General features: G+C 35.6%; 1 protein-coding gene across 5 annotated transcripts in view; it reads left to right on the forward strand.

Moving 5' to 3' along the window:
• Positions 1-16,142, forward strand: part of hth (Meis homeobox homothorax) — a 242,504-nt gene that overhangs the window by 42,935 nt on the left and 183,427 nt on the right. For all 5 annotated transcript variants that reach the window (XM_089706240.1, XM_089706242.1, XM_089706241.1 and 2 more), the window contains exon 6: positions 4,329-4,496. In XM_089706240.1, the coding sequence (XP_089562366.1) occupies positions 4,329-4,496 (168 nt within the window). The remainder of the gene's footprint in view (positions 1-4,328; positions 4,497-16,142) is intronic.

Genomic DNA, 16,142 nt, shown 5'->3' on the forward strand with positions numbered 1-16,142 from the left:
CCTATTTATTTGTGGAACGCGTTCGGAAACGGTAATATTAGAAAAAGTATATACAATGCGGTTCGTAACGAGTGTAATCCGATCCGAAGCTGGCCGGAGGGCGAGATAAAAGCCATTAAAAAAATAAAAAGCCGCGTTCCAAATTCAAAATATCGGCTTCGGACGGCTCAAGAGAGTCGATGCAATTATACGTATTTAGTAAAGACAGGTTAACGGTTTCCATGATAAATATGGGCACGCAATTATAGCACATAAGTGAATCGGTTAAATTATAAAATTGTGTGCATTAAAACATTCTTATGCAATGATGTAGTGTGCGCGTAATGATTGAGGAGTACGCAAAAGTATGAAGATTTTCTTGATTTATATTCGCTAAATTTCAAGTTTTTGTGCGTGTTGCGAGAAAAATAAATTAAGTTTACAATAGTAGACAACACCGCGAGTGTAAACTAGTCATTATTAATTTAATGCCCCTCATACCTGTATCTGGTATCGAAAAACAGTTTTTTGCCGCTCATATCCCATACATGTCGGATTGTATCTCGTCTTTTTTTGCCCAAAAGAAAAAACATTCCGTTATACGAATTCATTTCCGCTTCATTAAACATCCAAAGTTCTTTTAAGTATTAGATTAAAGGTAATCCCGAAGACGCATTTAACGAAACTCGTTAATAACAAAAGTATAATAAATGACAAAAACTCACTTAACATTCATACGAGCGCGTCACTAACGAAAGAGAATTATTCCAACATTATAATATCCAATAACATTTTTGATTTATGTTCGAAATATTTTAAAGATGGCCGCCGGCGGTTACATCGGCGGTTCTGTCACGATCCGATCTGATTGGTCTACACTAGCGGGTTTTTATGTACACGATTGTACCCTAATTACGTTATGTAGCGTGTATCCCAGCCTTCATTTCATCCCGATAAATTTAAAAAATACAAAACTCCGTTCGAATTTTGAAAGAGGCATTCCGATATCAGATTCTATGTTTTCGCTGTAAATTTAAATATGGAATGTGTTACTTCTGCATTTAAATTTGAATCGCGTTCCGTTTCAGCTATTTGTAAACGAATAAAATATATCACAAAGTTATGACACTGACGTATAATTTAATAGTTGGTTGTTTATTCAATAAACCGCGCAAGTTTATCGCAAGTGAAGTCATTAAAGGCGAACTAAAGTTGCGTTGTTGCTTTTTATTTCATATTTTGTTTCTAACTCGTAAACGTTATCTGTAACAACGTGGCTAAGTGATTTACGATGTAGGTCAGATTTGTTAGTTTACGGGCCTCGAACCTGGGACCCTCGCTTTATGACGCAACAAACTTTTACAACCATGCTTCTATACACAACACAGGTTATTCACACGTCGGATTATAAAAAGTTTTAATTAAAAGCCTGATAAAAATAGGAAATGTGGATAGAAACAGTGAAGTGAGGTGCGAATCGGCACCATTTGGATCCGGACCGGTTATTTTTATTTAAATCGAAAAAGAAGAATGCGCGCTTCGCAATGTCGGCCAAATGCGTCGCTTTTTTATCTGTATTGCGGTGAATTAAAGACGTATTTATAAGAGGAGCTTAGCGAATTAAACTTTACGTAATATCTAGCTTTAATAAACTGCAGTGTTACCTATGTCCTTATCGATATATTTTCCCTGTCTCTACGAAACATCTCATATTTAAATGAATAAACTTGTACATATTAATCTTAAGTAACGTCATATTCATTTTCTAAAAAGGTCCACAATCATGACACTATAATATTTCACGTTTGATAAATCAAATTTGAATAAAACATCCGCAAAAAATAAAGACAAATTGCGAAATATGATAAATGTTACATAGAGCGTAAATATAATAAATTTGCGCGTGTCAAAATATCCTATGATAGCTAAATGTGTTAAAAAAACAACGTTCCAATTTACGCGACTAGTCACACCCACAAGCGCATTAGCGCGGGAAGTGGTATTACGTTAAAAAACCCTTTTAATCGGCGAGGCACAGATTATAGCCGATCTCGCAGCCCACGCGTTGGCAACGCTCTGACAGCCCTCTTCGAAAACTTTAAAAATACTCCGTGCATACCTGTGTAATGGCACCCGGATCGGCGATACATTCAAATTATTATTGTTTGTATTATATAAATAATTATTATTTGCTTTTCTCACCGCCAGCCAACGCAGCCAGCAAGGATTCACTCATCATCGTTCCATTGTTCAAAAATCGAATAGACAATTCGCGTTCCAAATTCAAACCATAACCACGGATTATTAATACCATTATTAGCATCATAGACGTTCGAAATTCAAATCGTTAAGACGCCATCTCAATCTGAGTTCCAAATTTAAATTTCTGGAAAGAGTTCTGATGTTGGTAACGATAATCGGCTCGGATTCGGGACTCGGAATGTTGTAATATCTCATTAAAGACATCAACAGATCGCTCATAGCGTCCCATCACAATTATGTTTTCACGCGATAATGGCACTTTGGATGATGCGTTTAAGAGTTATTATTGCTTACGGCGATTGGTAGTTGTGATGTTAACATTTTTATGGGATGAAAGATCCGAATTTGGATATTGAAAGAGTTACGGTGTCAAATATTTGTCACTGTCTGGTGAAACCAATGCTTCGCTTGAAAGCCAGATATATTGGAATTTATTTTGTTTTATATATAGGATTTTAAAACAGAATTCTTTGTTCTCAAAAGTTTACGAATTCTTTGAAATAGAACTAGTACCTATATTTTTGTTGTGCCATAGCTTTGTGTCGATGACGTTACTAATAATAATTTGATATTTTCTTTACAAATTTCTAATTATTCCGTAAAATATAAGCACTTATGCTCAGCGGTATGCAGCTTCACTTCTATCTAAAACCTTTTTATATCAAAATTCAATTTTGCTTTCGATTAAAAACATATTAGCTTCGATTTAGAATTTTCTTATGAATAAACACTTGAATCTCTTTTAACATATTTCTCGTTGAATACCCTCTATTCATCAATAAAAACATGTCAATTGACGAACATTGATTCAGTCAAAACGCGTCAACGTTTCTTTTTTCGTTTTGTATAAATTAGAAAAAGCTGTCGATTAGGAAGTTAGAGCCCAAGAACATAATTAGCTGTCAACGGCTGGAGTGTTTCCGTTTCCGCTGCGTCTATTTCCAAAACCGCCATACGTCCTAGTCCTTTTGAAACGGACGAATCACCTGCCTTCATTTTATTGCTCACATTTCACCGATCGCTTAAAAATTTCGTTACCTTCTTTATTGCCTTATGTTAATTCCTAAACTAATTATGCCTATGAAAATTTATAAGTCTCGAAAGGAATTAATATGCGCCCGGCGGGGGTCGCGTTTTATTGGCCCCGAAAAAATTGTAGAAACCGTGCTTCCAACGTTTTTTATTTTATGATTCCCAGTTTTTACTATCGTGCGTAAACGCGACAGACGGTTCGCGATTCCAAATGTATTCCCTTTGTTTCTATTGTTATTGTGTTTTTGTTTAAGCATTGTGTACTAACATTAGTTTAAAGGTCGCCTTTCGACGCCGGTGTCGCTGAACCCTGCGTCTTCGATGCGATTTATACTCCTTGCTCCATTACTTTAGGTTCAAATTGGATTGCAGCCACGTTGGGTATTTTTACCGAACGAAAATATGCTATTAATAATAACCACTTATATTTTAAGCGGTTTACTGAAGCGAATATGGAAATAAGGCTGGTTGATAATTTTATGCGACCAGCACCTGATGGGAGGCCACTAGCGGTGCTCATAAGCTGCTACGAGCACACAATGTGTATAAATATTACAGATAATTTATTATAGCTCAGTTAGTTAAATATCTATACAGAATTCTTTAAGCTTAGCAGAAACATAGATAAGTGTGAATTCACTTAGGCTAGTGTTTTTATAATTACTTATATATATTTTTGACGTGATAACGTTTTTAAAATCGTTTTAGTCGGGTGACATGTTCAAAAACTTGTGTCACACCAAAACCTCACGAGCGCGATCGCAGGTATCACGAGAGAGAGACGGACCGATCTCCCGTCTCATCTCGAGCGCTGCCACCAATAAGACGTTATCACGTAAACATCTCGACCGTAAACCTACTTTACAAACAACCAATTTTTTAAGGAATTTCACTTTTGTTATTTAATACCTATTTGGAGATGGCTATTTGAAAGCCTAGGTCGTCACATTACTGAACACAGATCTTAGCAGAACCAGCTTGTTATATACATATTAAGATACCAGTTGACCAGCCCATTTGGTTGTGCCACCACTGACGAGTCCGTTTGGCGGCAGGTGCACGAGCTGTGCGACAACTTCTGCCACCGCTACATCAGCTGCCTCAAGGGCAAGATGCCCATCGACCTGGTGATCGACGAGCGGGAGAGCGCCCGCCCGCCCGACTCCAACGGCGAGCGCTCCGCCCCCGACAGCAGCCACGACGGAGCCTCCACCCCGGACGTTGTGAGTACCCCCTTCAGCAAGTCCCATCTCATTCAGAGGCGCGATCCCCAGCTAGCACCCAATTCGACCACGAGCTACCTCGTGCACCCCTGTTCTTAGTTTGGCCATTGCAAAAACGAAGTCTATAAGGGGGTGCTCGCATTTTAGTTTTATATCCCGCCTCCCCGCTTGTCACGCGTCCGCCGGCCTCCGAGGGCTTCCCAGTGAAGCCTAAGGAACCGCCGCTAGATTAAGTTCAAATCTTCGTTTTTGCAATTGGCCAACCCTAAAGCACTGTAATTTTAAAGCATTTTCAAAATTTATGAACGATCATTGATTCTTCATACAGTGAAGGGGTGTTGTGGGTGCGACTCCAGAGAGTTCCATTGGACTCTCTGGTTTTATTTTGTTTGATTCGACGACGCGCCAGTCGATTAATTTGCGCTGAAAATATGTATACGATTTAAAAAAAAACATACGTATAACGTTGATTGTAATATGTGTATACTAATAATTATGATTAGTGAGTAAACAGCATAAGTCTTTTCTCTTCTCTCACTCTGTGAGCAAACTATTGCCATAATCCTTCTAGAAGCTACGATTACAATTCTGAGCTTAGTTTAACTTAATTAGGATATTCGGAGAACTATTTGAAAACGAAGTATACGTAAAAACACAACTTTAACTTGCCTAAGTGAGATACTAAGTTATAATTAAGAATTTTAAATTATTGTCATTGATTTTAAAGGTGGTAGTTGCTAATCTTTTTGGCTAGTAAATAATAATAATACAATATATACGTAAATAGTTTATAATTGCATTTGCGTTCACTAACGAAGCACGAAAATATTAAAAATAGATTTATAGTTAGTAAAATGGATATAAATACGTATGCAGTATACGCTAGGTGTAATCGAGTTCCCTAACAATCGATTGCCATTTACCAACGAGTCCTAATCGATAGGCGACTATCGCATTAATCGATTGTAAATGGAATCGATTATCTGTCGGATATATTATTGTATGTATGTGCGTTATAGAAGTAGATGCTTCAACAGATTAAAAATAAGTCGCCATTTTGTTCCGAGCGTAAGAATAATTAAAATTATTTGCAGTATTTTTGTACATTGGGAAGCCTGTTATGGGTCACGATCGAACAGTTTGGAAAATCGAATAGACATCGATTCGGCCGACCAATTCTGTGACGTTTAGAGGTTTATTATCTGTGCGAATTTGGCGCCAAGTGGCAGGATTGGTCGGTGTCGCGTTTTCTTTAATGATAAGATATTTTTGGGCGTTGAGACTGATTGTTTTGTTTGTGTTATATTATTTCTCACATTGTTAACAGCCATAACTTATACAGTTCTAGCCTGGTTGGTTTGGGGAGTAATATTAGTTATTTTGTCTGTATATGAGTTTTAACATAAAGTAGTTGATTGTCTAAGTTAGGTTTTAGATATAAAGCGGTAGATGTTCTGAATTTCTCATTAAATCTAACTCATTATGTATAGCTATTTGGTGTACGTCCATCTTGTATGTCAATGTGATTTTAATTTTATATTATTTTTCTGAACGAATTAAAAAATAAAATGTTCTGTTTGAAATATGTGAGAATTTTATTTACGACGAATCATTATCGGTAGACTAATCTTACTAACAATTGCAAGAAGTTTGACAAATTCTGAATTTTTATTCAAAGTCTTTGAAACTATTTTTACAAACACAAATTTCATAGTTTGATTTGGAATATCAAATATCAATACAAACTTAGAACACTAATACACAACACACATTCAAAGAACTAAACAATTGAGGCCAAACGTCCCATGACAAGCAGAAATAAACTTGTTAAATGTTTCAAAGGCGAGTTTTGAGAAAAAGGGAATATTTAAGGGTGGTAATATTGTATTTTTATCATGTACCGGGATTCTATAAGCCTCCCCTGGCGGCAAATGTTGCGAAATTGTTTCTTTACTGCGCCCCGCGATAATCTGTTGGGGGCTTTGCGCACTGTGGGACACTGGGACATTATAGAATGGAGATATTGAAGGTATACAAGGTGTATCGAAAGTTATATCTGAATATGATTTTATATTGAGGAATGAAGATATTGAAAGCATTGATACAAGGTGTGAAGAAAGTTTGATTTGGATTTTATGTTTAACATTTTGAGTTTAGATACGTCATAACATTTTAGTGAAGTCTTCTTGTAGAGGTTAATCTAGTTAGTCATCACAAAATATGTTCAGATGAACAACACTTGAGATTAGTTTTATGACTAAGTAAAAATACACTTTTTCATTTTGAAGTGTTCCAATCAAACAATTCAAAGGATGTGAAATACTATTATCAATAATAAATGAACTGAATTTACTTCCATAGTTGTTGATGAAGGAATATTAAACCTAGTTTAAATAAAACATATCTAACCTAACGACTTACGAGCTTATTCTGAAAGTAAAAAAATATTGGCATCAAATCATACACCTGACACCGCAGTGCGCGAAGACACCCCGTATTCCTTTCACAAGAGGTTTCCACGCGACAATCTGATATTTTATTTATTTTTTATAGTCTGCCATTGACGTTTGATGGATGCCGATTGGCCAGAACCGCGGGAACTTAGGAAATGAGGGGATCGTAATTGGCGAGAGATTGTGGTTATGTCGATAATCCTTGTTTTAAATTGATTAAGGATATCATTGGCACAAACATTTGTAGCTATGTTAAAATATTGTCTTTTGGTGTTTGGTGGTCAAGAGATTTTGAATACAGTTTCATCAATGTAACTTTAAATGCTTGCTTATTGAATTTTCTAGATGCATAGGAAAACTGAAGGTCTTTGATGAAATAGATTATCTATAAATTAAGATACTTTAGGTACACTTTCTTTTTTTCTTCCACACATTTTATTAAGTACACTTTTACAATACAACAGAAGAAGATCTAGAATGTTCTTTCAATAGTAAAACTGACATCGAAACATTTAATTTTAAGAAGTAGAGGGCTAGAACCACTATTTCAATTTGCACCATTTTTCTGTCAAATAAACAGATAGTGTAGCTTCACAAAGCGCACGCACAATGAATAATTTAAGAGCCGTGGGGAAAGCAATAAGAAAAATAATAAAAATAAGGGGACAAAGACGGGATTTGATCCCGGATAGAGCGCAATTCGTCACGGATTCGTCACGGCCACAATACACTGGGGTACTGCATTCTGATATTAGCCTGAAATAATGTCATTTTTTATCCCCAGTAAAAATACATTCCAGGATGTATTTAATGTAAAAGGAAAAGAAGAAATAACATTTGTGACGTAAGAACAAGCTAATCTTAAAAATAATAGGTCTAATTAATGGCTGCTCTACATGAGTAGAGGAAACGGTAGAGTAGAGTGCTAGAGTAGAGTGGTAGAGTACTTACTATCCTACTTACTATAATAATGGGGACACACCATTGGTAGAGCGCTAAAATTTCAATAAAAATTAGTAGAGTAGTATGCTGGTTCACTCAGTAGAGTACATGAGTAAAGTAAACAGTAGTTCACTTTACTCGTGTACAGCAGCCATAAGTGATATCTAGAAGATTACAATTAGTAAATATAGAAGTAGTTAATACTAAAAATAATACTTCGAATCTGGTAGATAATGTTCAAATATAAGACGTTATAAATACGTTCACACGTACAGAAATCTTGAAAGATAATAAATTATATCTACATATAGATATGTGATATTATAGAAAATGATTGCTTTTTAATGGTTATTGACAGCAAATAGTAATAAACAACTTATTCAATTTTTATTACGTGCAATAAATCCTATGTAAAGATAGATGAATTCTAAATATTGTTAAGAATATGTCGCTAATGAAGATGAAAATTGCTGTATCTAGGTAGATACTATTGCAGGTGATTTCTGTTGTTGATCTATAAATAGAAATAAAAGGATTTAACCTTTAAAATGTCCCTAGAAATTTGAGCCTAATGCAAAAGCAATTGTCGAACAAAAGGTAGCCAATCTATCGAAATACATCTACTAGATGGATGAAGAAATATAAAGAAGATATATCCAAAATATCACAGGTCCATCAGTATGCACAGATAAACAAAACAATAATCCAATCTCATTGGATATGTACGGCGAGCGTTGCGCAGTTTACGCGGGCTGCGCGCGCGCATACATCACGGTGTCAACCAGACTGCTTTATTACGTAGTATTTCTTGCCAATTTTACATTTACAATCGTTTCGAGAATTCCCTTAATTAAGACCAAATTGTTTTGCTCCCTGAAGGTGTAAGGTGATTCAGAAGTACTTTTTAGGTCTAATTTTTGGGACAGGAAAATGGTGACCAATTCAATTTTCATACAACTTTTACAGAAATTGAGACCTGTTTTTGTTTCATCTTTACAGTTTATTAGAATCAGATTTCAGAACTGTGATGTAAACCTTTAAGTGGTGTTTTATATATTTTTCTATTTTACAAGCATAGTGTGATGTGTTTATTAAAGCGTTCATTAGCATGATTTTTATTTGAAATGCGTGTATCATGCTCCATAAGTTATGAGCAGTCGAGTGTGTAGTTTCATATGCATTTTGATCGTTATATTCTTTAATTATATTAATTACTATTTACCAGTTTTTACTAGTGTACGTGACATTGTCCATTTATGGTTTCTCATCCTTGGTGCAAACATAAAAAGTTAACTAATTCAGAGAATTAGAAAATATCTGAAAATGTATCTGGTTTTTAGAAGGATAGACAGAAAAATGCATATCAAATTCACACCTTCGAATTTACAACGTGAGGTGGGATTCAGAATAATAATCCACGCACTTTATGGGAACATTACAGTTACATAAAATCATTATTACCCAGCTAAAAACAATTGCAAACGGATTTAGCCAAACGTCAACAAAGGCGACCCAATAAGCGGTTTTGGCGGCAAAACGAAGACGTTCGCTCGTAAACCGCCGCTTTTAAATTTCGAACGCGCGTCCATTGGTTGCCCGCTAACCAATCTCGTTGAAATAAATTTTACGACGACGCTGGCCACACCGCGCCGTATTTACGACTGCTGACTCGCAAATAATTCTATTAATAAATTAGCCGTAAATACATCGTAATTTATCGTCATGGCGCTTTCTCTAATTATTCCCTTTATTAGAAGTATTTGTTATTATGGCTTTTACTGGCTCATTTCAATGATATATTTAGCTGTAAACAAGACTTGGAGGAAATTAAATAGTCTGGAAACCACTATTCTTGAGGTTGTTAAATTTTATTCATTTTATAGCTTGACACTTGACCGTCGTCGTACAGTTAGTGCATTAGCATAAGAAATATGTGCTGGGTTCGATTCCCATTCAATGCAAGAAATCTTTCAGTATAGAGATTTTCTTTTAAAATCTGTAAGTATTATATAAACAAAACCAATAGACCACGTTTGAGGGTATTTTTTTAAAAAAAGAGCGTGTGTGCTATGCACACGTGTCAGAAATGAAACTTCTTTGGAAATATTCGAAGATACCAAAACTGTCGCTTTACTTCATGACGTGACTGTATTGCCATTGCACGACCTTGAAATTTTAGACTACTAATTCTAGACGCCAAAAGAAGAACTTCAAAAATTTTGCAATGTACCTGAAGTTAAATAATAAAACACGAAGCACAAACTATAGCTAAAAACAATAAGCATAGATTAGTCAATTATTAATAGAAAATACTGCCGTGATAGGCTCCCTACTGTGCTGTAATAGCACAACATTTCTTCCACAAAGATTTAATAACAGAGAAAGCTGTGGATTCGATATTAAAACTATAGACTGTTTGCAGCTGAACGACTCAAGTTATCGATGAATTGTTACCGATTACCTAAGTATTAAAAAAGTAATTTACAACACCAATAGATTTAACTATGTAGGTAATCTCAATTTTCATAAACAATAATACGATGATTTTAAAGGTTTTTTGAAATAAGTAGCTACAATAAAAACAGGTTTATATAAATTGAAACTATATTTTAATATAGTTCATTTTAAGCATCATTTAAAAACAAATATATATGAAAACTACAAAGCGGAATCACAACAGAATATCAAAAAATCTTAATCAGTCCCTTAAAATATCCCAACTTCCGAAATTAATTCACACAATTTGTACCGAATGACGCACAGCCGTCACAACCAGCAATTCCATCTATTTACCAACAAGCTTCACCCGGAATAGAACCCGCTGCGTCCCATTTGGACCAACCGCAGGCGGTCCACGTCTTCATTTGTGCTATTGTTAATTCTTAAGTATTTGCGATTTTCAGAATGAGCTTTGGAAAGAGTGTTTTATTTGCGATTTTGAGTTTTTAAGTAGATTGGTTAATGTTTGAATACATATTTGTAAATTAAGTTTTGAGAAGATTGGTTACTCGAAAAGATTTAAAATTTTGTGGGTATTTTGATCTTGAGATAATGTCTAAATTTAAATATTCATAATCACCCAGACTAGCCAATAATCTTGTACTCAATTAAAGATTTAAATTGGAATCAGATTTTCAATATACATTAATTGTTAGAACTTCAACAAGAAGGTTTTCGCTTTAGACTATTTTGCTGTTAAAATTCATCGCATTAAAGTCATTTTTATAGAACGGAAATGAACAACTATCTATTCTAGATATATATAGATAATTATAAATTATTGATAGACTTTAAAATTAGAAACAGTAGAAACTTAAATATATAAAGGCATAACAATCTAAACCCGTCTCCCACAGATAATTACAAGAAAAACATACAATACAGCGGAAATTAGATCGTGTAAAAACTGCAATATTCGCATACGGAACCATCACACCGTGACATTGGGGTCCCGTAGCGCCCCGCTGGGCCATTTGCTGGCCCAAAGATTTCCGCAGACCACCCCGAGTTCTATAATAACTGGGGTTAACAAACTCTACAGGAAAACTATCTTTAATCGATACTTTTTTGAAAGACTTCTGATGGTAACTGGTAAGCAACACAGCCCATAGGCAGACGTGTCTGAAGATGTGTTGGTGACTTTTAAGGTGGAGGTAGACGCTCTTTTTAAATGCCTCGATATCATAGGTTTATACTTTATTAGCCTTTTCTATTCCTGTTTGATGCTCCAGTAACTGTTTTGTTTATGTTCATTAAGTGGTTATAGGTCTATCTATGGAATTTGTTTTTGCTCTAAAATTAATTAGATCGTCATTTTTTTTTTATAACTTTGTAAATGTAAAAATATTGCTATAATATAATAACTTCTAACGTTAGAATTAATGGTCAATTAAACTCGATACAAATTACTTTATATACACATATTTTGATTTATAGGCTGAATAACACTTAAGTCATATCGATTATAAATTATTAAGTAATTAATATTCCAACTCGATACGATATTCACATCAACAGATTGAAAAACAGAAATAAATCATTCTACTCGTACCCGCTTGAAGCTACTGCGTTTTTTCTTAGCTACTATAGCGCACCCTCTATATAACCGACGCGACGCTTTGGTAACACCAGAAGTAGAAATAGCGCTTTAGAATTTAAATTTCGAATTAGATTTAAAAGTTTAATTACAGAACAGCGATCGGCTTCCGTAAAAGCACAACAGTGAACACATTTTCTAATTAGCGATTGGTCACGCGCTCGGCGGCCAATCGCACTCGATTCCAAATCCGAATCGGGCAATTTGAATTTGGAATGGTTCAGCTTATGATCTGCTCACAATGCTTCTTGTATTCATCGATAACGGTCTTGTTTTTCGTTTAAATGACTTCTGTATTCGAATGTATTCAATTATCTTAAAGTTATTTATACCTAATGACACGTCAGATTTGGCACGCCCGTACAAGTTTAAATTAAAAATATAATGGCGGATCGAGGTTAAAATGCGGATGAGAAATTCCTTTCTGAAGATCACTCAACATTTCAAAATGTAAAATTTAATTATACATTTAGATTGCTTTCGATATAATTCGTGAATAATTCAGATATTTTACAACTTTAATTAAAACAATAACGTTATCAGATATCTTAATTTAAAAATAAACGTAGATAGTATCAATAGCGGCGTAATTAAGGAGCACACGAGGGCTTTCGTATCGCGGGGTCTCATTCGAGAGGCAAAAACAAAGCATGTTAACAACGAACAAAGAGTGTCAAAATGATTGACGTGGAGTCAACAAAAGGAATTTTCAAATCAACCAATGTCACGCTACAAGTGGCCGCTGTCGCTAAATAAAGTGATGTCGTCATGCCAATTAAAAAAAATTATCCCCTTTAATAAGTGTCAATTCTTAACGAATGTGTGCATACGCATGATTTTTATTTCACACGTCCGACGGTCGTTTGAGAGCGGCGAGCACGCGACACTAAACCTTAAATTAGAACAGTTGAAGTTCATTTCGTTTCGGAAGCAAATTTTACGATTATTTTTATTGACGCCAAGTCTCGACACTCAGTGTAGCAATTGCAGCGCGAACAGGCTTACACACCCGCGAGATTAGCCCAAAAGGGACTCTCTCCCTTCGCGATAGGGTCGGCTTTCCATCGAGCACGCGATATAGTTTTAATATTTTAGTACCGAGTAGTCGGTACTAATACGTACCGAGTCGAAGATGAATGTGGTAGAAGTGGCCATCAAATTTTAATTGTCCGTTAAAATAATAATCAATGAGGCGACTACCTCAGTGGATAGCTGCTAGGATAATTAGACGGCGCACATGTGCCAAGTACTAATGAGACATTAAAAGGATTATAAAAATAATTCGGCTCCAAACGACTTTGTAAATGAAGATATTATTTGCGACCAGGGCGACATTGAGGTGCTGCGGGTTTATCACCGAAATAGATTCAGATTATTTAGTCACGATGCTATTTGTAATACTCGTGTAAGAACGGGATTGTCACTGTGGCCGCTAAGATATTCTGCAATGTGTAAGCCGATCGAGATCTAGATAAGCCGGGAATGTTTGCATCTTATTCCGTTTTATGGGCCGTTATTGGTTACAAAATAAAGCGCGATGAGGTGACTGCCACGACCGCATCTAATAATACTTCCACTAATTAGGTTCTCGAATTAATTGGACTATAGCGTCTATGGCTACGCGAACAGGCAATAATATTTAACGATTAAGTAACGGTGGCTGATTATGAGCTTCGGCGCTAACAACCTTGGAACTACGAGTTTATAAATATTGTTCCAGATCATTTAAAAAGTCCACGTCATCGTTGAATAAGTCTTTGTAACGTTCCCAGTGTTGTGAAATTGTAGTTTGTTTAATACTAGATGTAATGGTCAGAAAGAGGTTAGGTTTATGGCGTATAAAATGAAGAAATAAAATCTTGGATTTATGGCCTTTAAATTGTAAGGTGATGCTATCGGTATTACAATGTTTTTCAACTTACTGAGCGGATGATAGCTGGAGACATTAAAATGTCGGGGTAATTAAGACATACAGAACTATCGTATCGTGTCATTAGAAATTAAAAACTTTGTTGCTTGTAAATGTGAACTTGAAAATTATTCTACGATTTTATACCTTAAACCGATGATCACATTTTGATTAAACTTGATTAATCTTTGTTTTTGTTACCTTTTAACAGAATATAAACAAATGAAGTCCTGAAACCTTGTTGCAACATTTCCCAACTCTTTCACTGATCGATTTCTCTTACAGAGTAGGTTTAGTTTTATGACCTTTCAAACTTGGTTATTAGTTATTGGTGTCCACTGGGAATCGAACCCAGAAACTTAAGATATTAATAACTTTGGAATTATAATATAGGAACAGGATGAACAGACAATTCTTTATATTCCTTTTAAAGGTCAACGTATTGACTATTTATAAAGGCGACGTAAACAACAAAACTGATAGGCACATAGAGAATGTCTCCGTCAGTTTGTACGCACGTGCTCCCATGATGATAATAATAAAATGTTGGCGCATTATTTATTTATAGTCTTGCGGCTGTCGGTCGTCCGTCTGTCTGTTGGACTGCGTTCACATTGCGAACGGAGAATATATTATTGACTTGCATCAGCCTAGGTCAAATACGAAATGAAGGTTTGGGCCTGTTTCGACCTTATGAAAATATAAATTTTTGGATTTAGTCTCTTTTGTGTTTAAGTCTGTAGCTGCAATGATGGTATTTTGTCATAATTAGAGCTCTATTTAACTCTGGTTTTCTATTCTGGTAACATAAATCCCAACGCAAAATTAATTTTAAAACACGTTTGTGTGAACACCCCTTTACATTTTGAAGCCATCCGTATTTCTTTGTCCCATTATAAATATTTTTGTATATAAACAAAAGTCAGAAACGAAATTTGTTGGAGCGCTCCCTAAAATATGGCGCCAGAAATGTTTGAAGGTATTGTCTTAAATTTCGCGTTCTGTTTGTAATAAAACAAACTTCGGTCTTATTCACCTTCCGACATGTTAACAGAAAACACATTGTACACATTTCAGATGTATCGTTTCGCTTTAAATCTTCGTAAATACAATTTAGCGCTGAAAAATCATTACGTATTTTCTTGTTACATTCATCATTCTATTCCTATTTGTGATCTTTAAAAAGCGGTTAACCTACATGACATTTAACACAACAGAGAGGCCCAAAATAACCGCTCTTTGAGCCAATAATCCCATCTTCATAGCGCACTGATCCGATATATCATATAGCATTGTTTTACTCAGTCGCTATTTGCGTACCTCCCCCCTCTTAGCGTCTGAGCGCTATATTTTACCCGGGAACGCTAAACTGTCAGAATCGCCTCCATAGGGCGTTCAACTCTGTAAACAACCGACTTGAAATCTAAAAATCCTAACCTCTATTCAACTAAACTATACGCAAAATCGCATTTAAATTGATCGGCAATTGTCCGTCTCGGATGCGACGTTAACAAGAGCTTATAATTAGTTATAAATCATCAGTATCATCGCGACGATGCATCGGTAAAAGATGGTCTATATCTCAAACTGATTTGAAATATGGCTGCCGCGTCGCGTCGGACAGCGACTTGGCGCGAACCTAAAACTACGATAATACGCCCGTGATTGATCTCCGCTGCTACACTGGAAGATTTAACGTGCATTGTTGGTAATAAAATGCAATTTAAATACATTAAATTAATTCTTTATTCAGCACGCTCTTTACTACGGGCGTAATAAAAATATTTCTAATTCGTGACACGTTAAATATCTTCATTTCCGAGTGGCGCTGGTTTACGATCGACCACTTACCGGCTCGTACGACATACACCAGTAACGAGCCCCTTTATGACAGCTAGTATGGTGACATCCGCTGTACAAACAACATAAATTATTCCTCAAATCACATCTGATGCGTATTACCCACTAGTCTACAAAAAGCACATGTATCTCCCGATCTTCACGCAACGACAAATGTGTTACAAATAAATTATAAAATCAACGGCCCCGGTTTTTATACCTCACGTGTGAATTAATATCTCGCTTACACCCATCGGGAACGCTGTAACGCCATTTCGCTCGCTCATGAATTGTCACTGCACATTCGCAGTTTATCATCGAGCGTCCTTTAATCATGACGTCTGTATTATGTATGGCTCGATTTTGTATCAAGTTGCAGAACAGGGTTCACTGTACTTTTAAATTAT

This window comes from Colias philodice, chromosome 18, assembly GCF_061535455.1.
Source record: "Colias philodice isolate Cphi_HAF_F1 chromosome 18, ilColPhil1 Martin Lab GWU primary, whole genome shotgun sequence".
Classification (NCBI taxonomy): Eukaryota; Metazoa; Arthropoda; class Insecta; order Lepidoptera; family Pieridae; genus Colias; species Colias philodice.